The sequence below is a fragment of the Mobula hypostoma genome, chromosome 6 (assembly GCF_963921235.1).
Source record: "Mobula hypostoma chromosome 6, sMobHyp1.1, whole genome shotgun sequence".
NCBI lineage: Eukaryota > Metazoa > Chordata > Chondrichthyes > Myliobatiformes > Myliobatidae > Mobula > Mobula hypostoma.
The window spans coordinates 168,468,197-168,492,707 of NC_086102.1; the positions used below are offsets into that span (position 1 = coordinate 168,468,197).

The window sequence follows — 24,511 nt, forward strand, 5'->3', positions numbered from 1 at the left end:
TGGATAAACAATTACATCATACATCTCTTTGCTGATTCCATTCTTCACACTGCTGCCTGTCACAATTTATTGTGCTGGTCTTGCACCCAGTTCCTATCTTTCTGTAACCTTGCTGCTCTATTCCTATTTCTCATTGATTTCCAGACCTCTGGTAGTCAATATAAAACCTTTATTCAAATCACAAGCAAGAGAATATCTGCAGATGCTGGAAATCTGAGCAACACACAAAATACTGGAGGAACTCAGCAGGCCAGGCAACATCAGTGGAAAAGAGTACAGTCGATGTTCTGGGTCGGAGCCCTTTGGCAGTACTGGAGAGAAAAAGCTGAAGAGTAAATGCGCTTGAATGGACGGCCCTAAATGTCGACTGTTTACTTTTTTCCGTAGATGTCAACTTTAAGATAACAGTTGTTAAACTATTTCATTTCGAAATGCAAATCTTTGTTAATTTATTTCCCTGTGGAGTGGTAATTCATGATATTCTCTTCTAAATCTGTGGTAATTCTGCACTGATTATACAGCTGCCTTCCTGCCACATTAGTGTCAATTCAGCTTCTTCCAGAAATAAAAATACGGCATGTGCCTTTAAATAACCATGGATTACTCATCTGTAATACTTGAATTTTGGATTGCAAAGTTAACTTTGTGATATTCTGTGACTCCTCTTTGATTAATTAGGTATATTGACAATGACACAAGCAAGAACATGCACGATATTTTAACCAACAGCTTGTACAGGGAACGTTTTGAAGCAATTCAGCATTGTTTCAGAATCATTGGATTTACTGATGAGGTAAGTGAACACATAACTGGCCTAAATAGTTATTTAAATTAAACCCCAAATACGACTGAAGTAAATAGTATTACCTCCTGGGGCAAGGAACTTGATAATTGTTCCTTATTCTCTACTTGTGTACAGCTTTAATACAATAGAACAAGAGAGAGTGAAGAGATGAAATATAAATGAATTCTCTTCTTCACCTGATTTTCAATAATAGAAATAAGAGGTATAAAACTTGTTTGGTTTAATGATAGAGTATTCAATGACAATTGATTCATTGAAAAAGTCCACAATTAAATTACTGCTTTTTAAGATGTTCGTTATGACCTGTGGTCATATTATCCCTGCTCCTGCCACTCCAGAGAATTACATAGGCAGGAGCAGGCATCAGATATGCAAAGGGATTTTAGGGAGCAGGATTTCCAGGGCTGCAGTCTCAGGATTACTGCCCTTATCAAGTGCTAGTGAAGTGACAAATTGATATATAGTGCAGCTTAGTACATGGCTAAGGAGTTAGGGCAGGAGGGAGGACTTCAGATCTATAGATCACTGGGCTCACTTACGGAGCACGTAGGGCCTATACAAGCAAGGCAGTTTTTATCTGAACTGGAGGGGAACCAGTATCCTCGCTGGAGGTTTGCAAGTGCTACTTGAGAGTGCTTAACCTAGAGTGTCGGGGGGCGGGGGGTGGGAATCAGAGCAGCAGGGCAGGAAAGGAAGGGGGAAGATGCCAGAGTAAGAAGGTGGGGGAAGGGGAAGAAGGGCAAGCTAGAAGGTGATATGTGAAGCCAGGTTGGTGGCGGAGGGTGGTAAAGTTAGAAGCTGGGAGGCAAATTATAACAGGGTAATGCGAGAACTCAGGAGCATTGAGCAGCTGCTGTGAGGCAAGTTCTTGTCTAACCTGAGGAAGCTGTTTAAAGGCCAGCTGATAAGAGTTCAGGATCAGCATATTCCAGTGAGGAGCAAGGACAATGGTGGTAAGGGAACCTTGGATGACCTGAGAAGTCCTAAATTTGGTCAGGAAGGAGAAGGATGCATAGGTAAGATCTAGAAAGCTAAAATCGACTGGGCTTTTGGAGAATATAATGATAGCGGGAAAGTGTTCAAACAGACTATTAGGGATGCCAGATAGTCCGTTTGAGCACTTTCTGACATTCCTTGACGATGCCTTGATCAAGGAGAAAAGAGGGTAACTAGGGAAAATCTAGGTACATCCAAGGATAAAGGAGGGAATTTGTGCTTGGAGTCCGAACAAGTGGCTGAGGTATTAAATTAGTACTTTATGTCAGTATTTAAAAGGAGGAGGAATTGGAGGTTAGAAAAGGGAGGGTGGAGCATGCAATTGTGCTGGGTCATTTTGAGAGTAAAGAGGAGGTAATGCTGAAAAGCATTAAGGTGGATAAGTCCTCAGGGTTTGATGGCATAGATTCAAGAATATTAAAAGAAGTAAGGAGTTTGCTGGGGTGTTGACAAAGTTCGCTGTGTCTTAACAAGCAACAGGTAAGGTCCCAGAAGGCTGGAGAGTAGCAAATGTGCTTAAAAAAGGAAATAAGGGTAATCCAGGCAATAATAGACCAGTGAGCCTCACCTCAAGGTAGGGAAGCTCTTGAAGAGAATATGAGGATTTGGCAGTGAATGTTATCTACATTAGTAATGCATTTCATAGAGTCCCTCATGGTTGGTTGATTGACAAGATAACGATGTGTAGGATCCAGGGTGATTTACAAGTTTGGATTCAGAACTGGCTTGCCCTTAGAAAACAGGGGTAGAAGGAAGTTATTCTAGTTGGAGGTCTGCAGCCAGTGGTGCTCTACATGGATCAATGCAGGAACTTCTGTGATATATGTCAATGAAGTAGATGAAATTATAGATAGGTGGATTAACAAGTTTGTGAATGATACCAAAATTTGTGGATTTAAGGACAGTGTCAAGGACTATCAAAGAATACAGCAGAATATAGATCAGTTACAGACAGATTTTCATTGATTCTATTGTATATTTTTATTCTGTGAATGACTGCAAGAAAATGAATCTCAGGGTAGTATATGTTGACCTACTATATATGTACTCTGATATTTAATTTACTTTGAACTTTGACATGGGCAGGGAAGTGGCGGATGGAGTTGAATGCACTTTGGGAGGTCAGATGAAAGGGGAAAGTATACAGTAATGGTAGACTTCTGAATAACCCCTGAAATGATGTACAGAGATATCTTAGAATCCAGGTCCATAGTTTACTGAAAGTGACTACGTAAATGGATAAGTTGTGAAAGAAGGCATACAGCATGCTTGCTTAAATTAGTAAGGATGTTGAGTATTAAATTAAGGCAGTCATGGTGCAGCTATACAAAGCTTTAGTCAGACTGCACTGGGGATACAAATTGACAATAAACTGGACTGGCCAAAGAACTCTGAGGCTGTCTACAAGAAGGGTCAGAGCCGTCTCTTTTTCCTGAGGGGACTGAGGTCCTTTCACATCTGTCGGACGATGCTGAGGATGTTCTACGAGTCTGTGGTGGCCAGTGCTATCATGTTTGCTGTTGTGTGCTGGGGCGGCAGGCTTGAGGGTAGCAGACACCAACAGAATCAACAAACTCATTCGTAAGGCCAGGGATGTTGTGAGGATGGAACTGGACTCTCTGACGGTATTGTCTGAAAAGAGGATGCTGTCCAAGTTGCATGCCATCTTGGGCAATGTCTCCTATCCACTACATAATGTACTGGTTGGGCACAGGAGTACTTTCAGCTGGAGACTCATTCCTCCGAGATGCAGCACAGAGCATCATAGGAAGTCATTCCTGCCTGTGGCCATCAAACTTTACAACTCCTTCCTTGGAGGGTCAGACACCCTGAGCCAGTAGGCTGGTCCTGGACATTTCCATCTGGCATAATTTACATATTATTATTTAATTATTCATGGTTTTATTTTGCTATATTTATACTCAATTCTTGGTTGGTGCAACTGTAATGAAACCCAATTTCCCTCGGGATCAATAAAGTATGTCTATCTATCTATCTATGTCTAATAATGCATGCAGTCTGCTCGCTCCATTATAGGAAGATTGTGGAAACTGTCAAGAAGGTTTGTCGGGATGCGATCTGGATTAGAGAGTTTGGATGATCATGAAAAGTCAGACAAATTTGTGTTTTTCCCCCTGGAACATCAGAAGCTGAAGGAAGGCAGAATAGAGGTTTGTAAACTTATGAGAGGCAAGACCATCAGAATCATTTCCCCAGAGTAGAAATATCAAATACCAGAGGACGTGCTTTTAAGGTTAGGGTGGGAAGTTTAAAGGTGACATGAAGGACAAGTTTTTTTCAAGTAGAGAGCGCCAGTTGCCTGGAGCAGGGGTAGCAGTGGAATCAGGCAGTTTGGTAAGTTTAAGATAGATGCATGAATAAGAAGGGAATGGAAGGATATGGATGATACACAGGAGGAGAACATCTAGTGTAAATTGACATCACGGTTGGCACGATATCATGGGCTGAATAGCCTGTCCAGTGCGGTACTGTTCTATATAACGTATTAAACCACTGTTTCATGAACAAAATTATATATGTTTTGAAAACACATATTCTGTTGGTCTGGAAAGGAAACTGCAAAACATATTTAAATAATGAGTATCTTTAGGGGAAAACAGCATAAGTATATGCCTGTTTTCCCAAACCTTTCAGGAAGTACAGTATTAACCTTTCAATGAAGGTCTCAAAATCCAACTTACAGCATAAGACCATTAAACATTGGAGCAGAGTCTGCTCTTCCATTTGGTATTGGCTGATCCAGTTCCCTCTCTACCCCATTCTCCTGCCTTCTCCCCATAACCTTTCAATTATCTTGTCAACCTCTGCCTTAAAAAAATTCAGTGACCTGGCCTCCATAGCTGCCTGTGGCAACAAATTCCACAGATTCACCACCGTCTGACTAAAGAAATTCCTCCCAATCTCTGTTCTGAATGGACGTCCCTCTATTCTGAGGTTGTGCCATCTGGTCCTAGACTCCCCCACTATAGGAAACATCTTCTCCACGTGCCTGATAAAGCTTCAACATTACATCATTGCTTTTATATTCTAGTCCTCTCAGGATGAATACTGATGCTGCAATCTGCCAGTTAACCTTTAGGGAATCCTGCACGAGGTCACCCAAGTTCCTTTGCACCTCAGATTTTTGAGTTTTCCTCCCGGTTAGAAAATAATCCTACACTTCTATTCCTTCCACCAAAGTGCATGACCATACACTTCCCAATACTGTATTCCATCTTTGTCCATTCTCCTAATCTAAGTCATGGTGCTTTGGGCTCAACATATTTCCAAAGGTGTGCCTTACATATTTTCTATGATAATTACGTTAACAGCTATAGGACTACAGTTAGTCCACCAGAAGCCTTGGGATTTGAGTAACAGGCCTACATTGAAAGCTAAATTGGATCAGGTAGCAGAAAGTTGGAATGGTCCATGTCACAAGTAATCATAACTATTGGCTGTACCTCTCCAAAAGCCAGCAAATTTGAACTCCTCTGCACAGTTCCCGGGCCTCCTGAGAAGTTATTTGACGATAAAAGTGAAGTTCAGATATTTACCCCATTAACAATAAGGAAGTGCTATTTTTCCCCTGCAAACACCAGTAAATGTACATTCCTGTGCTCTTGATTTGGCTAATGGGCACATTTCCTTTTCTAGCCTCCCACACCCCTATTTTAACTGAGAAATGGATATCGGTATTCAAAAGCGTTTTCCATTGGTGATAAAAAGAGCTCACTTAGGGGAACTAACAGAAGACTATAGAGCAAAGCTATGTTAATATCTCCGATCCATTGGAGGTCATTATCCTGAAACTTTAACCTGATTTGTCCCCATTGACATGATTTTGTTTTTGATCTGTTAATAATGCATTGAAAATTGGAACAATTGGTATCTGAGCAGCAATTCCACCTGAAACAATGGCTACATTTACTTCAGCAATTATGAGTACATATCTAGCTCTAAACCAGTGGTTCCCTAAGTCCGCAATATCGACCTCTAGAGGCAGTGGGAATTTCTAAGGGGGCGATAAAAAATAAAGGGGGTGGTGGGGGAGTGCTTGGTAACAAGGGGTGCAGCCGAGGGATTGCAGGCTTAATTTAAGAAATGAACTACATAATATAAGCGTTTGGTCCTCAGCACCTCATAATTGATTACAATGATCACATAATCACCTCATCTCTTGCTAACCAATCATTCTCTTTGACTTTACTTAAAATGTTGTTGAAAAGCAATGTGAGACTTCTGTATTTGACATATTATAAGAAATCTGGTCTGAAGAAATTGTGTTATTTCTGGGCCCAGCCTGCGCATTATTGCTGTTCCCTGCTGTAGTACAGGGGTAGGTAGTATGATTAACATACACTCATTACAATTTCTGTTGATTAGAGTATGGCATTCAATAGGGTAAAGTTCAGAATCTGTCCTTTTGAATGGCCTTGACCTCATTTCTCCAGCCCATGGCCCAACTGAGAAACTGCTGCCAACTTTCTGTATCTTCAGACAGAAATCCATGATGTCATAACTTTCCCCTTTATTGATCGCAGCACTTGAGGTTGGATTTAAACAATAAGTGATTGACTGTGGTCATTAACCCATAACAAAAATGGCAGAAGCAGACCAAACAAAATATATGTGTAGACAGTAGTGTAGAGTAGCTGAACTATGGATTTATACCTGCACCAAGCCAACAACAGCCAATGTGCCTAAAGTGTGACAAAAGTTTTTTTTTCCCCAAATCAGGCAATGGAATCATCCAGACTCCTTGAACATTTGAAGAGACTGCACTTTGCTCAAGCAAACAAGATCTTGGCTTATTTTCAGTCACTTTGTGAAAACACTGTGGTGTGCATGTTCCATTCCAGATTTCATTGCTCATTGCTAAATCTGGAACACCCCAATGAGAAGAGGGCATGTCCTGGGTGGTGGGGGTCCTTAATACAGTAATAGATGCCGGCTTTGAGGCACCGCTCCTTGAAGATGTCTTGGATACTGTGGAGGCTAGTGCCCATGTTGGGCAATTCTCTGCAGCTGACTTTGACCCTGTGCAGTAGTCTTCCCCCCACCATACCAGACCATGATGCAGTCAGTCAGAATGTTCTCCACAGTATATCTTCGGAAATTTGCGAGTGTTCTAGGTAATGTACCAAATCTCCTCAAACTCCTAATGAAATATAGCCTCTGTCTTGACTTTTTTATAGCTGCATCAGTATGTTGGACCAGGAGAGGTCCTCAGATGTTTTAACACCCAGGAACTTGAAATTGCTCTCTCTCCATGAGGAGTGCTGTGTTTTCCCTCATCTTACAGTTCCTGAAGCCCAGAGTCAGTTTTTTGGACTTACTGATGTTGAGTGCAAAGTTATTGCTGTGACACGGCTCAGCTAGTTGTATGTCTCACTCCTGTACGCCCTCACGTGACCATCTGAGATTCTGCCAACAATTGTTGTATCATCAGCAAATTTATAGGTGGACTAGTGAAATTTAAGAGACTACTAGACAGGTATATGGAGGAGTTTAAGGTGGGGGGTTATATGGGAGACAGGGTTTAAGGGTCAGCACAATATTGTGGGCCGGAGGGCCTGTACTGTTCTGTACTATTCTATGTTCTATGTATTTGAGCTGTGCCTAGCCACACAGCCATGGATGTAGAGAGAGTAGAGCAGTGGGATAAGCACATATTGCTGAGGTGCACCAGTGTTGATTGTCAGCAAGGAGGAGATGTTATTTCCAATCCGCACAGATTGTGCTCTTCTAGTTAAAGGATCTAGTTACAGAGGGAGGTACAGAGCCGAGTTCTGTAGTTTTTTGATCAGGACTGTAGGAATAATACTGTTATACGCTGAGCTGTAGTTAACAAACAGCATCCTGACATAGGTACTGTACTGTCTGGGTGATGCAAGGCCTCGTGGAGATCCATTGAGATTGCATCCACCATAGACCTATTGTGGCAATAAACAAATTGCAGTGGGTTCAGGTTCTTGCTGAGGCAGGAGGAGATTCTAGCCATGACCAACCTCTCAAAGCATTTCATCACTGTAGATGTGAGTGCTATTGGACGATAGTCATTAAGGCAACTCAACCAGCTCTCCTTGGCCACTGGAATTGTTGCCCTTTTGAAGCAGGTGGGAGCATCCAACTGTAACATGGAGAGATTGAAAATGTCTTTGAACACCCCCGCTAGTTGGTTGGCACAGGTTTTCAGAGCCTTACCAAGGTACTCCATCGGGGTTTGCCACCTTGCGAGGGTTCACCCTCCTGAAAGACAGCCTGACGTTGGCCGCCAAGATGGGGATCACAGGGTCACTGGTTTTACTTTCCCTTTCAAAGTGACAATAAGAGGCATTGAGCTCATCTGGAAATGAAGCATCGCTGCCATTCATGATGGGTGTCACTTAGTTGGAAATAATGGCCTGCAAGTCCTGCCAGAGTTGACGTGCATCCAATGTTGCCTCCAACCTCGCTCGGAATTGTTCCTTAGCTCTTGAAATAGGCTTCCACAAGTCATATCTGATTATCTTATACAGACTCGGTCGCCAGACTGAATGCCACAGATCTTGCCCTCAGCAGACTACGAACCTCCTGGTTCATCCATGGCTTTTGATCTGGGTACGTACAGCAGGCTTTTGTAGGCACACAGTCATCCACAAGGGTTTTAGTGAAGTTGGTGACAGCTGTGGTGTACTCATTCAGATTTGAAAATGAATCCCTGAATACAGTCCAGTCCACTGATTCAATGCAGTCCTGTATGCGCTCCTGTGGTGCTCCTTCCTTGACCGTACCAGTCCTCACTACTGGTGCTTCAGTCTCTGCCTATACTCAGGGAGGAGGCGTACAGCCAGGTGACCAGACTTTCCAAAGAGTGAGCATGGGATAGTACGGTAAGCACTCTTGACGAAAAGCATCAGGGCGTGCTGTTTCATGCCTGTTGATCATATCACTCAGTTCATCTACAGCCTGCTTGGTATTGGCCTGTGGTGGGATGTACCACCAAGATCATTGCTGAAATCTCCCGTGGCAGGTAAAATGGACAGCACTTGATTGTGAAGTGTTCCAGGTCTGGTGAACACCGCCACATTTGTACTCCACGAGGAGTTGATATTGAAGCATCCTCACCACTCTTGACTTTAAAAAAAACTTAACAATCCTATGTTGGCAATGTATTATGAGCCCATCAATCTGAATTGCTGCGTCCAGAATGGAAAGGGTTAAACAAAATTCAGTGAAACAGAAGATGTAAGTGGTCCTAATGTCCCTCTGATACAGTACCCAAGCTCTGAGATCTTCAAATTTGTTTACCAGAGTCTGTGTATTTGCCAGCAAGATAGTCCATATTGGAAGTCGAAAGCCTCTTTTTCTTAAATGCACCTTTAGCACAGCACAACGACCTCTTTTCCTCTGCTATCTTAAAGGGGCAGGGCACCGGCCAGAATCCAATCTATTTCTGTTGATTTTGAGTGGAGATAGATTGTTTAATCACATCAAAATATCATTACTAACTGTCTGGACCTTAGATGCAGTTGTGGTTCTCAGCTGTAGCAGGTGGAAATGAGAATATTTGATGGTACCCATCAGAGTTTCTCGCAAGAATTACCTATATCAGTGGCGCCCAAGAAGTAATATGTAGAAGACGAAAACATGATTCAAGAGTTGTTATTTACAAGGGACTAGAAATGAAGGGGGAGTCAATATTTCAGGTTGTTGAGAAATTTTTCAAAGAGAAAATTCTGCTCACCATCTTTCTTGCTTGTGCCACAGGTGGGGCACCCTAAATGACAGGATGCCACTGTGGTTTTAGCACTTCCTTGAAAAAAGCTGTACCTAACATTTTTGCCATTTACTGTGCAATTCACAGACAACATCTTGTCGCAAAAACCTAAGTGATCAGCTGCACAAATCATTAAATACTGTTATCACAGTGGTTAAAATCAAGTCCCATGCTCTCAATTCTGGTCTATTTTGAGAGCTATGTATTGAAAGTGATGAACAGTTTAAACGCTTGCTTTTGCACACAGAAGTCAGATGGCTCTCAAAAGGAAACTGCCTGAGACACTTTTATGTGCTTTTTCAAACTGTGATAAAATTCTTTGAAGACTTGAATGCCTCATTCAGTAATTAACTCAAGAATATTAGGCATGACATTGCTTATTTGTCAGAATTAGTTGCAAAGTTTAATAAGACCAATCTTCGACTGCAAGGAATTGATGTGAATCTTATCAAAGTGAAATCAGACATCTCCACATTTCTGTTCAGGTTAACCCTATTTAAGTGCAACACTGGCTGTCATGACCTTTTCCAATTTCTGAGCCTCCCTGAGTTGGAAGAGAAAGAAAGAAAATCAAATGATCTTTAAATACACTGTGCTCATCTGGGTGTGCCAAGTATAAACATGGCAGAGATATTTCAGGATCTTCGCTCGATTCAGATTCCAGATTGGGTAATACTGTAACTCCATTCCTGAACACTTGTAATGAGGAATTAACAGGAAGGACAGAGGAAGAAATGATCTCGCTGCAAAATGACTTTGAACTGAAGCCGAGGTTCAAAAAATCATATCAAGACTTGGTTGGATAAAGAAATCTCTGAACGCTATCCAGCACCATGGAAAAAGATCAAGATGTTCTTTATTACCTTTTCAACATCATATTTACTGGAGCACAGTTTCAGTTCTGTCACCCAACTTCTTTCAAAGCAATGAAACAGACTGCAAATTACTGAACGTGGAGATCTGAGACTCCTGATTGACGTTCAGCCTGATGTTGTGAAGCTGAGATCACTGCAACAAATCCATCCATCTCATCGAAAGCTGAAAAAGCAATGAAGCAGGGAATTGATGGACTATGAATGTACACTCCAAAATTGTTGAGAAAATTTGTTTTTGCTGTAATTAATCAAAGAATTAATTTTATTTGTGGCTTTGAATATGTTGATTTGAATAATTTCAGAATTCAGAATCAGGGTTAATGTCATTGGTATATGTCGTGAAATTTATTGTATAATAAAAACTATAAAATACAATAAGAAATATATTTTAAAAATTAAATAATTAGTGTAAGAAGAGAGCAGAAAAATTTAGGTAGGGTATATTGGTTCACTGGCGATTCAGAAATCTGTTGGTGGAGGGAAAGAAGTTGTTTCTAAAGCATTCAGTGGTGTCTTCATGTTCCTCCTCGTGATGGTGGCAATGAGAAAGGTGATGTCCTGGGTGATGGGAGCCCTTAATGATGGATGCCACCTTTTTGAGGCATCGCCTTTTGAAGGTGTCCTCTATGCTGGGAAGACTAGTTCCCATGGTGGAGCTGGCTGAGTTTGCAACTTTCGCCAGCTTTTTCAGATCCTATGTAGCCACCTCTCCATACCAGATGGTGATGCAGACCACTAGAATGATCTCCACGGTGCATTTGTGGAAACTTGTGAGAGACTGGTGTCATACCAACTCTCCTTAAATTCCTGATGAAATATTGTCACTTTCATGCCGCCTTTGTAATTGTATGTTGGGCCCAGGATAAATCCTCAGAGATGTTGACACCCAGGAACTTGAAACTGCTCACTCTCTCCACTTCTGATCCCTCGATGGGGACTAGTCTGTGCTGCCTCGACATCACCTTCCTGAAGTTCTGATCACCTCACTGCAGGAAGGATGTGGATACCATTGAGAGAGTGCAGAGGAGATTTACAAGGATGTTGCCTGGATTGGAGAGCATGCCTTATGAGAACAGGGAGAGTGATTGACCTTTTCTTCTTGGAGTGACAGAGGTTGAGAAGTGACCTGACAGAGGTGTATAAAATGATGAAAGGCATTGATTGTGTGGATAGCCAGAGGCTTTTTCCCAGGGCTGAAATGGCTAACACGAGGGGGCATAGTTTTAAGGTACTTGGAAATAGGGACAAAGAGAATGTCAGAGGTAAGCTTTTTTACACAGAGAGTGGTGGATGCATGGAATACACTGCCAGTAACAGTGGCAGAGGCGGATACAATAGGGACTCTAAGATAGGTGCACGGAACTTAGAAAAATAGAGGATTATGCGGTAGGGAAATTCTAGGCAGTTTCGAGAGTAGGTTACATGGTTGGCACAACATTGTGGGCTGAAAGGCCTGTAATGTGCTGTAGATTTCTATGTTCTATGTCCACAATCAAATTTTTGTCTTACTGATGCTGAGTTCAATATTGCCACAACAACATTTTTGCAATTATTTGTCACTGCGTTGAATTTGCAGTTCCGATTTTCTTTCACTGTCAATTGTATGTCAAAATTCTTTACGGTGTTAATGTAATGGCCGAAAAGGGAGGGGATGTGGTCTGGGAACTGGGGGAGCTGTAACCCAAAACAGTATGGGAATCCCTGCTCTAAGCTAAGACATCTCTAATTGTATTTTAATGGGAAATTTTAGACTTGCTGATTTATTGTGAATTTAGAATCGATCTCTGTGAAAGGTCATCTTCAAACATTGAGCGGGTGCTAATATAACTGTTAAATAATGAATTATTTCTGTGGAGACCAGGAAGTCTCCAAGAAGCAAATTAATCAAATTGCATCCAGATAGTTCTGTTTGAAATGATGAATGTATGTAAAAGTTGTTTCAACAATGTTTAATTCCAGTGATATGTTGATAATAATACAGAAAATGTTGCAAATACTCAGCAAAACAGGCAGCGTTTGTAGAAAAATAAACCAACTTTGCAAATCAGCTGGTTGAGTGGTGTTGCAACAACAACTGTGCAGTCAGTCTCATTAAGACGAAGGAATTGATTCTGGACTTGAGGAGAGAGAAGTTGAGGGAACATACCCGGTACTTATTGAGGGATTAACAGTAGAAAGAGTGAGCAGTTTCAAGTTCCTGGGTGTCAACACCTCTGCAGATCTGTCCTGGGCCCAACATATTGATGCAATTACGAAGGAGACACGCCAGTGGCTGTATTTCATTAGGAGTTTGAGGAGATTTGGAGTGTCACCACAGATGTACCATGGAGAGCATTCTAATTGGTTACATTGCTGCCTAACATGGAGGGGCCACTACACAGGATCAGACCTAGCTGCAGAGGGTTGCATCTCAGCCAACTCCTTCATGGGTGCTAATTTCTCCAGCATTGAGGACATCTTCAAAAGGTGATGGCTCAAAAAAAATGGCATCCATCATTAAGGACTTCCATCATCGAGGACATGCTCTCCATCAGGGAGGAGGTACAGGAGCTAGAAGACACAAACTACGTTTTAGGAACAGCTTTGACCCCTGTGCTATCAGATTTTCCTTCCTTCCCTGTTTCTCTCCCTCCTAAAGCGAAGAGAATATCTGTAATTTTTGTAATTTTTTTGGTGGTATTTTTGCTTTCATTCATGACTATGAGTATTGATGGAAAGGCTTGCACTGAATATTTGTATCTCATTATTCTTAAACTGGATGGCTTGATAGTCCATTTCTTAGTGGATTAAAGAGACCGCTACAATGCCCTGGAATCTGAACAGTAGATCCAGTTCTGTAGGAATTCCTTCCCTGATATAAGTGGACCAAATAGAATTTTGGAACCATCTGGATATATTCTTATTGCCTTTTTATTTCAGAGTTTTGCAACAACTTAATTTCCCAGATTTCATGGAGATCTGAACAGGCTTCCATATCATATAGTCCAAGTCTTTTGGATATTGGTGTAATAGTTAACTACTAATCTTCCCACCCATAAAAATGTTATTCACTTTTCTCAGTTCCTTCGACGCCATTCCACCTGTTCCCAGGATGTGACTTTTCTTTCCAGGACATCAGAGGTGTCTTCCTCTGCAAAGAACGGATTTTCCTTCCTCCACCTTTGCTGCCCTCACCCACTTCTCCTCCCTTTCCCAAACATCTGTGCTCACCCCATCTTCCCGCTGTCTCAACAGTGATAGAGTTCCTCTTGATTTTACCTACCACCCTATGACCCTTACATCCAGCACATCATCCTCCACAACTTCCACTGTCTCCAAAGAGATCCTACCACCAAACATATCTTTACCTCTCCCCAACATCCACTTTCCACAGGGATCGCTCTCTCCATGATTCCCTTGTCCATTCATCCCTCCCCCACTAATCTTCCTACTGGCATTTATCTCTCAGACGGCCTGAGTGCTACACCTTGCCCATTCACCTCCTCCCTCATCTCCATTCAGGGTCACAAACAGGAGGCAACCCTTCACCTGCGAATCTGCTGGGGTCTTCTATTGTGTCCAGTGCTCCCGATGTGGCCTTCGCTACATTGAAGAGACCCATCGTAAATTGGGGGACCGCATCGTTGAGCACCTCTGCTTCATTCGCCAAAAGTGGAACTTCCCGATGGCCTAACATTTTAATTCCGATTCCCATTCCTGTTCCGACATGTCAGCCCTTGGTTGCATATTGTGCCAAAATGATGTCACCCTCAGCGTTCAGAGCAACACCTTATATTCCATCTGAGTAGCCTCCAACCTGATGGGATGAATATCGATTCCTACTGACCAAAAAAAACTCCCTCCCCCTCCCCTCTTCTCCTGTTCCCTACAGTGACCTCTTACCTCTTCTCACCTGCCTATCACCTCCTTCCTCCTCCCTTTCTCCTCTGGTCCACTCTCCTCTCCTATCAGATTCCTTCCGCTCCAGCCCTTTACCTTTCCTATTCACCTGGCTTCACCTATCACCTTCTGGCTGTCCTCCTTCTTCTCCCCCCACTTTTTTATTCTGGCATCTTCTCCCTTCCTTTCCAGCCCTGAAGAAGGGTCTCACCTCGAAACATCGGACTGTTTGTTCAGTTCTATTGATGCTGCCTGACCTGCTAAGTTCCTCCAGCATTTTGTGTGTTACTAGTGTACCATGTTCCATTTTAAATAGGTATTATGAACCTTCAATGGAGTAGTGTTATTGACAGCACAACAATGCTTTTTGAAAAGGAGGTGGATAACACAACCTCCAGTTAAAAATATTTCTATAATATAGGTATTGCTTAACCTAAAGCATTTTAATCCCATTCATGAAATAAAAAGTCTATGTTTGAGAACATGGGGAGCTCAGACTCCTATTATTTGTATTTTTCTATGACCATGAATTATAGGAGTTTGAAAAGAACGCCACTTGTAATTCTTGCACGCTATCAATAAATGTATCCAAAGTTCAGGGAATATGCCAGGAGGAAAGCTCATTAACTTGTAACAGTAAAAAGCTCTCTCATATCATTCATCTGAGTCGGTAGTGATTGGCCTTTCATCAGAAGGCAGTATATGTATTGAACAGGAAGCTTTTAAATCATTGCACTTTGCATAACTGAACTATCTCTCTTTTCAGGAGGTTCATTCTGTGTACAGAGTGCTTGCTGCAATCCTAAACACTGGAAACATTGAATTTGCATCCAGAGCCTCAAAACATCAGATGGATAAAAGTGAAATTCCTGACGGCGAGCCATTAGAAAACAGTAAGTTCTTCCCCCAGAGGTCACTATTGAACTGCACTGAATATCGTAAGAAATGAGAGCAGGAAGAGACTATGTAACTGTGAAAGCATTCTCTAAATTATTATGTACCCCGCTTAGCATTAGTACCCCAAAATATCAATATATTCAGCATCCCACAGCCCCCTAGAGTGGAGATCACAAGACACTCACAATCATATGAGGGAAGATATTTTTCCTCATCTTATTCTGGGTAACTCCAGACTTTCCAGCTGCAAGACAAAGCAAAGAGCAAAGCATCGTTTTTTAGAAATGCAAGTGGCTGCTTTCATGATCTAAGGGTTTTATGTATTTAGCTTGGGGAGATCAAACAGTTTTACATCTCTGGAAAGAACTAAAGCGAAAACTATAAAAGATATTTGTGACTTTGACAGCTGCTGTCAAAGCACGGCCATTTAGTCACACTAAGCAGCAGGTCACACAGGAGAGCAGCACCATTATACTTGGTAAAGAATCTCTGAGGAACCGGATGTATTCAGGGTACTGATTCTTGCCTTCAGGGTGGGTTAAGTCCAGCTTTCTGTAAGGACTCCACTGCATCTGATATTTTAAGAATGCAAGTGTTGATAATACTAATTTCAATGGGTTTCATCTTCTTCCACTTGTTTATCCAAGTAATAAACCATAACCCATGATGAACATTAAATGCTAATTTGACTTAGTAAGGGTGGAGGGAATTCAGAAGTGAGCTATTTATAATCTCAGAACTCTTGACAGCAACAGTAATGGAGTTTATGCCAATCTCCCTGCACAGACTACTGTCCCTTTAAAAATTTGATTTCATTCATGTAAGTCAGTTTGTGAAACCATTCTGGAAGAATTTTGCACAGATTTTACACTTGTTTCTGGGGATTCTAACTATATCAAGTGACTCTGATTTTCATTCAGTAACGTAACGAGTATATTCCAGAGCCAAGTTCCTTTGCAGTTGGTGGAAATGGGTTGTGGGGTCAGGGGAGGTTGGTGGGAAAAGGCAAGCTCCTATTTTGAAATTCAACCTCATTGATTCTTCTGAGCAGCATGTGATAAAATTACAATAGGCACTTGAGAGGGAATACTTTCAAAACTGTGGGCTTCTTCCAGCTGCAGCTCTACTTGGTATTGGTTCTGAAGAGTTTCAAGAAGCACTTACTTCTCATTGTGTTGTGACACGTGGGGAAACAATAGTTCGCACAAATACTGTGGATGAGGCATCTGACGTCAGAGATGCCATGTCAAAGGCCTTGTACGGGAGGCTTTTCAGCTGGATTGTAAACCGCATTAATACCCTTCTTCAACCTGACAAAAGTGTATGGTAGGTGAAAGAATCATATATTAAAAAATGTGCTGAATTGTGAAAAGTGTATGATAACGTCTTTATGATAAAACTAAACTTTCCGGAAAACTTTTTTTGCTTCTAAAGAGGTAGAGAGAAACACTAATCATCCCCTTGCCATTATGGTGCTGTGATTGAGACAAGAAAAGCTTTACTTATAAAAGAATGATATTATTGTATTAAGTGACAACCAAACCTTGTCTCGTTTAAACATACATATATTAAAATCTGTAAGTTTATTTGACCTGGATTAATTAATAATCTTCTGACTGAACCAAATAGTTATTCCAAGATCATATATTGTATAGTGTGAGATAAATGTAAATACTGTACATACTAATGTTGTTCAGTGTGGACACTATACAAACTTTACAGTCCTCCTCCTTGTTTCAAATGTTAATGTCAGCTAAGTTACATCCCATACTGCAGAATCATCTAAGGTGGCGTTTTTTGATTTTTTGAACTAATAAATTGCCAGCTGGGTTACTATGTGACAGAAAGGAACAGATGAGAAAAATTGTCACTGCTTGACACTCAGATTTGACGAGCTTTAATGTAAATTACAGAGTGAAATCGCGTTCGATAATTAACTTCTATTTTTGTGAAATTTATTACATGCCAGTATTTTATTCCTGTGAATGCAAGCAGGCTTGAATTTTAATTATACAAGGAGATGGGAGAGTTTGGGTATTTTAAAATCTCATTTGAAATAAGATACTAAAGGGAGCTGATGTTAAGTTTACAAAGGGGCTTATCAATAGATCCAATCCTTTGTGGTCATAACAATCTTCCCTGGACTTTTTTTTACATGTTGTTTAACAATTGTTTGAACTTGAATTTCCCTTAGTGATTCTGAAAGTGGAATGAATGTGGGGATTCTGGACATCTTTGGATTTGAGAACTTCAGAAAGAATTCCTTTGAACAACTGTGTATCAATATTGCCAATGAACAAATCCAATTTTATTTCAACCAACACATCTTCGCTCTTGAACAGGTCAGTAAAATTAAGAAGGAATCAGATGTCTCTAAGGCAGTAGTAAACTTTGTTTTTTTTTCAATATAAGAACGGATGCTTCCTGTGTGCATTATAATGAAACACCATCACTGTCCAAACAGCTGAATTATTACTTCATTGACCTAATTGGTACTGAATGATGGTTCATTGATTCTATTGCTGTGATTGTACCTGAGCTATGAATAAATGTGAGCTAGTTGAGAATAGCATTGCCGAGAATAGGAGGAATATCCTTGTTTCAAAGCAGTCAGCACCTTGCATTTCTGAGGTGTGGAACCATGTTGGGTCTGGGTGAGCAATGTAACAGCTGGGACTGGAAAAGTTACAGATCTGGATGGTATGGTCACCTGGGAACATATTGGAAATTTCAGTGACGTGAGTTTGATCCTGACTCCTGGCGCTGTATAGATAGAGTTACCTCTGAGGTTTTTTTGTTTGTATCCGGATACTTCAGTTTCCCACACAATCCGAAGACATGCTGGAATGTAAATTGCTTCTGTTGCAGTGAATGGTGATAGGATATTTATTTGTTTATTTATTTAGACAAACAGAACGGAACAGGTCCTTGTAGCCCAGCAAGCCTCACCAGCCAGCAACCCACCTATTTAACACTAGCCTAATAATAGAACTAACATCAGCTTAATAACGTCAAAATGGTTGTTGTGACTCTTCTAGTGTGGTAGTGCAGTGGGTAGTGCTTGTCGTTCTTACTTTCAGCTCCCACCACTGGCTAGCAGTCTCATGAAAAGGAGAGCTGAATGTGTAAGTGTCTCCCTTCCAGTACATAGATTCTCCAGCAGCAAGTCTCATGTAATGCCTCCTCGTTGGCGACACATGGAAACTGAATTCCTCTTGGACTCAGGATGACTTGCAGAGGATGGGGAGGAGGTCTGGCCCCCTGCACACGTAGCATGCAGGCCCACCGGTGTGTGGACATGCCCTGGTGCTCGTGAACCAGATCTCCAGCTATGGGTAAACAGCCCCACTGCCTTATGGGCAGCCTCAGGAGAGACCGAGGCTACGGGAGTAAACCCAGACAGCAATTCTGAAGCAGAGCCCCTAAGGCAGCTGGGCGACATTGAACATCCTTCCGGCAGCTCCTGCAGCCAAACTGGACTCAAATGTATTGCTTCGTAAACTTTTCTTTGGACTGCACTGGTGAGGCCGAGAGGGGGATCTTGATGACTGGGCATCTCAGGATCTCCATACCTTCCACCCAGGGTTATGACGATGAGCATCATCACCCACTGTCCTTTGAGACAGACAGATGCCAACCAGTAATAGGACAATTTACAATGACCTATTAACTTACAAACTGGTACATCTTTCTTTGGACTGTGGGAGGAAACCCTCAGGGCTCATGAGGAGAACATACAAGCTCCTTTCAGATGGTGCCAGAATCGAACTCTGAAACGCCCAGGGTGTAATAGTATGGCCCTAAGTGCAGCACTACCATGGCGCCCTTGTGAAGCGAAGAGTTGATGGAAAGAGGGAATTGAGGGAGAAGAATAAGATCAATAGGTATGCTCAGAATTAGAATTTCATTTAATATCACTGACATACATGAAATGAAACTTGTTTCACATCAGTGTGCAGACACAAAATTACTGTAACATACAAAAAAAGTGCAAAAAGGCAAGCATTCATGGGTTGAATACATGGGTTCAATAAATTTCATGTCCTAGAAGGCAGTGATAATAAATCTGATACTGCTGTCGGGTCTGCCAGAGGCTTAGTGCCCTACTAGCCTCCTGTGTCAGGAGGAAATATGAAAAAGTATTTGAAATATTATGAGCTGAATCAGATGTGGTGCCAGCACTTGGGTGCGGAGCTTGAAAATGTCGCTCAGGTGTTATGGAGGACCTCAGTACTTGTTTTCTTAGTGAGCTTTGAGTTCCCCATATAAACACAAGAGCATGAGAAATAAGAACAAGAGTAGCCATCTGGATAGTTGAACCTGCTCCACCATTCAATAAGATCATGGCTGATCTAGTTGTGGACTCAGCTTACCTACCCGCCTTTTCCCTATGATACTTGGTTCTCCAGCTATACAAATATCTAACTGTGCCTTAAATATATTTAATGAAGTGGCCTTTACCACCTCCCCAGGGAGAGAATTTCAGATTCACTACTCTGGGAAAAGCAGTTCCTCCTCATCTCCATCCTAAATTTACTCCCCCAAACCTTGAGCCTATGTTCCCTAGTTCCTGTCTCACCTGCTGATGGAGCATCTTTCCTGCCTCTATCTTATCTATTCCTTTATCAATTTTATGTTTCTATAAGATCACCTGTCATTCTTCTGAATTCCAGGGAGCACAGTCCAAGGCAGCTCAATCTGTCCTCAAGGCTAACCGCTCGCCTCCGGAATTAACCTGGTGAACCTGCTCTGCACGCTGCGAAGCCATTATATCTTTTCTGGTGACCAGAATTCCACACAGTGCTCCAGGTGCAGCCTCACCAGCCCCTTTACAGTTGCAGCATAACTTAACTGCTCTCAAATTCAACCCCTCTAGCAATGAAGGACAACAATCCATTTGTTTTCTTTATAGCCTATTGCACCTGCAAACCAGACGTCGCGCAATTTATGTACAAGCACTCCCAATTCCCTCTGCCCAACGTCGAGCTTCAGTCTTTCACTATTTAAATAATAATCTGATCTTCTATCTCGCATTTACCAACATTGACTCCATCTGCCAGACCCTTTCCCACTCACTTAACCTGTCTATGTCTCTCTACAAACTCTGTGCACCCTCTGCACAATTTGCGTTTCCCCTCAGTTTAATGTCGTCAGCAAACTTAGACACGTCACACTAGGTCTCCACTTCCAAATTGTTAACTTATATCACGAACAGTTGCAGGCTTAGCTCTGACCCCTGTAGCACTCTGCTCACCACTAATTGCCAACCAGAGGATCACCCATTTATCCCAACTCTGCTTAAAACTGATTAACAGTTATCTATCCATGCTAATACATTACCACCAACCTCGTGCATCCTTATGGCTATGTATTTTATGCAGCATCTTACTGAGGCCCAAGGAAACAACATCCACCTGTTTCCCTCTATCCATTGTATCATTATATCCTCAATGAAATCCAGCTCAAACAGAACTTGCTCTTCATGAATCCATGCTGTGTCTGCCTGATAGATGTCTCACTATTTCTTCCTTAATGATAGCTTCAAGCATTTTTCTGACTACAGACATTAAGCTAGCTGGTCTACAGTTGCTGCCTTTTGCCAATATCCTTTATTAAAGAGTGATGTGACATTTGCTGTCTTCCAGTTCTCTGGGATTTGCCCAAGGGCAAATTATCACACTTGCCTCTACAATAACTTCCACAATTTCTTTCAGTACCGTGGAATGCCTTCCAATTGAGACCAGGGGACCTATTTAACTTTAGGCCCAGTAGTTTGTTCAGCATTACCTCTTTAGTAATAACGGTTGTATCAAGGTTCTCACCTTCCATCGTATCCATAACATCTCTCTTTGGAGTATAAGATGTGTGCTCCACCATGAAGACTGACACAAAATAGTAATTCAAAGCCTTCACCATTGTTGCATTGCTCAGTATTAATTTCCCCTTCTCATCTCCCAAGAGACTTATATACACTTAGGTACCCTTTCCTGCTTGGTATAATTGTAAGAAAATACTAAGTGTTTTTATGTTTTGTGCAAGTTTACTTTCATAATCTACCTTCCCTTTCCTTATTGCTTGTTCAGTGATCCTTTATTGCTTTTTAAAGTTTTCCCAATCTTCCCACTACTTTTGGCATCTTTCAATGTATGAGCTTTTTGCTTGATACCTTTCTTTATTTCCATAGTTATCCAAGGCTGGCTTTCCCCACTCTTGCTGTTCTTGCTTTTAACCTGAATGCTTTTGTTGACCTTTATGAAAAATCTTTTACAGAGACAGGTGTGTAAAAAGGGCCCAAAGGATCATTGGGGACCCAAGTCACCTCAACCACAAACTGTTCCAACTGCTACTATCTGGAAAATGGTACCGCAGCATAAAAGCCAGGACCAACAGGCTCTGGGACAGCTCCTTCCAACAGGCCATCAGACTGATTAATTCACGCTGATACAATTGTATTTCTATGCTCTATTGACTGTTCTGTTGTACCTACTACTTATTACAAGTAACTATAAATTGCACATTGCACATTTAGTTGAAGACGTAACATAAAGATTTTTACTCCTCGTGTGAAGAATGTAAGTAATAAAGTCAATTCAATTCAATTCAATTCACTGTTCCTCAACTAAATCACCATATAGTCTATATTCCTAGTTTATATTGGCCAGCTCCTCCTCATCCTGTTGTAATTTTCCTTGATTAGGCATAATAGATCATACTGTTGCACCCTCCATTTGTATGAGAAATTCACTTATACTGTGATCACTCTTGCCAAGAGAATCCCTAACTACAAGATAATTAATTATTCTTGTCTCATTGCACTGGAAAGATTGAAGAAAGCATTTTCCCTTGTAAGCTTAGTAACATGCTATTCAAGAAAACTATCACAATTCATTCCATGAAGTCCTCCTCAAGACTGCCTTGACCAACTTGATTTTCCCTATCTACGTACAAGTTTAAGTCCCCCATGCTGCTTCATTCTTATATGCATCAGATATTTCCTCATTTGTTGCCTGTGCTGCTGTAGTGTTATTATTTTGTGGCCGACATCCAACTCCCAACAATAATGTTACCCTTCCTCCTTTACTATTCCTGATCTCTGCCTACATTCTGCTCCTTAGTTCTGATATCATCTTTCATCATCGCCTTGATCTCATCCTACTTAAGAGCGCTACCCAACCTCCCTTCTCTTCTTGCTATATTAGCTGATACCCTTGGATATTTAATTCCTAATCATCTTCACCCTGCAATCATATTTCTGTGATGGTCATTAAACTATACCCTTTGTACCGACTTGTGCCACAAGTTTTCTGACCTCATTTTGAATACTAAGGGCATTTAGATAAAGTGTCCTTACAGTCATTCTCCTTTTAGAATGTAGCAATCTTTATGTACTTTACATTTAACTTTTCTGTACTGCACTCTTCTAACTTTTGCTTTGGTCTCTCCTTTGCTTTCCTCCAGCTTTCTGCATGAGTTTCCATCCTTCTGTCATATTAGGTTAAAGTTCCCCAACAACATTGGCAAACAATTCACTGAGGAACTTTGATTCTGGTCCTGCTCAGGTGTCTTTACTAGTCCGACCTCCTCCAGAACTGGTTCCAATGCCCCCAGAATCTAAACCACTCCCTTCTGCTTCATAGCTCAAGCCACATCATATTCATCCTACCTATTCTGCTATTCCTATTCCAGGGGTCCCCAACCTTTTTTGCCCTGTGGACCGGTTTATTATTGACAATATTCTTGCGGACCAGCCAACCACGGGGGGTGGGGGGGTAGGGTTACCAACGGACAAGAGTAGCAGTCAAATATGTTCTGTTTACCCCGAGAAAGACTACAATGACCGTGAAGCCTTGTGCAGGCACCAGTGCGCATGTGTGTACGTGCTGATTTTTTCCCACAAGTCGTTTTTGGCGATTCTGTTCGGGGGCGTGGGTGGTGTTAATCATGACCGGAATATAGGTGATAAGTGGCTAATACACTCAATTTCGTTTCTAAATTCTAAAGAATTTAATATTAAACACACAGCGTATATTTCCCTCGCATGAATATAGTGATAAATCAATTATCAGGGGAGAACAGGGGAGCTTGAAGTAAGTGTTGAACGAACTTCCAGTAGAAGTGGTAGAAGCAGGTTCAATGTTGTCATTTAAAGTTAAATTGGATACGTATATGGACAGGAAAGGAATGGAGGGTTGTGGGCTGAGTGCAGGTCGGTAGGACTAGGTGAGTGTAGCGTTCGGCACTGACTAGAAGGGCAGAGATCACCTGTTTCCGTGCTGTAATTGTTATATGGTTATATAAGTCATTTATAAGTCAATAGCATCATAACATTTTAAGAAATGTTTGGATATTAAACACACAGCACATATTTTCCCCGTATGAACATATAAAATCATTGCAACACACCAATATTGCTGAATCAGTGGGAGCCCTGGGCTTGTTTCCCTGCAAGAAGACGGCCCTATCGAGGGGCGATGGGAGACAGCGATACTCGAAGGGGATTCCTTATGTCCAGTCTATTCCACAATTTAGTTTTCATTGCATTCATTGCAGAGATATGTTGGAAATGGAAGCAACATTTTCAGTGCTTTCGTGGCTATCTCAGGATATTTAGCCTTGACTTTGATCCAGAATGCTGGCAGAAATGTTATGTCAAACATACTTTTCTGCCCGCTGTCATTTGCAAGCTCGAGGAGTTGATCTCCTTCCCGCGCTGACATGGATGACGTGCGGATAATGACCTCGCGTGCGTTCAAGCTCAACAGGGCGTGACAGGGAATGAGGAAGGGTGCAGCTGACTCATATCGCCAAATCATATCGTTTCCTCGCGGCCCGGTAGCACATGCTCTGCGGCCCAGTACCGGTCTGCAGCCCGGTGGTTGGGGACTGCTGTCCTATTCTGACAAGCATTGGCATGGCTAGCAATCCTGAAGATCTACTTTGTAATTTATTTCCTAGTTTCCTAAATACAGCATGTAGAACCTCATCTTGCATTTTCCCCCCTGCAATGGCAAGGATATCATATTAAAGTGCAGAATTCACAAGTAACTTTCAAAAAGTGTTTCCAAAAGTTCATCCTGTTCTTTTTTGAAAGTGCAGAGGATACCTTTGACTGATATTAGAAATGATTTCCATGGCCCAAGGGTGGTAATCAAGGACTACTGTTGTCAAGTAGGTCAAGTTGACAAGGACAATGTATTTTATAGTCCTCAAGCTGGATATATTTCCAAAATTCAATATCATTCCCATGAGAAAAGTTTGCATCATTTTGTGTGAACTACATCTAGTTTAGAAAACTTG

General features: G+C 41.6%; 1 protein-coding gene across 10 annotated transcripts in view; it reads left to right on the top strand.

Moving 5' to 3' along the window:
- myo3b (myosin IIIB) overlaps positions 1-24,511 on the top strand; it is a 488,192-nt gene that overhangs the window by 178,716 nt on the left and 284,965 nt on the right. For all 10 annotated transcript variants that reach the window (XR_010018457.1, XM_063052211.1, XM_063052213.1 and 7 more), the window contains 4 exons: positions 679-793; positions 15,084-15,210; positions 16,330-16,540; positions 17,409-17,556. Coding sequence is in view for 9 of the 10 variants with exons in the window: in XM_063052211.1 (XP_062908281.1) it covers positions 679-793; positions 15,084-15,210; positions 16,330-16,540; positions 17,409-17,556 (601 nt within the window). In the remaining variant the exon portion in view is untranslated. The remainder of the gene's footprint in view (positions 1-678; positions 794-15,083; positions 15,211-16,329; positions 16,541-17,408; positions 17,557-24,511) is intronic.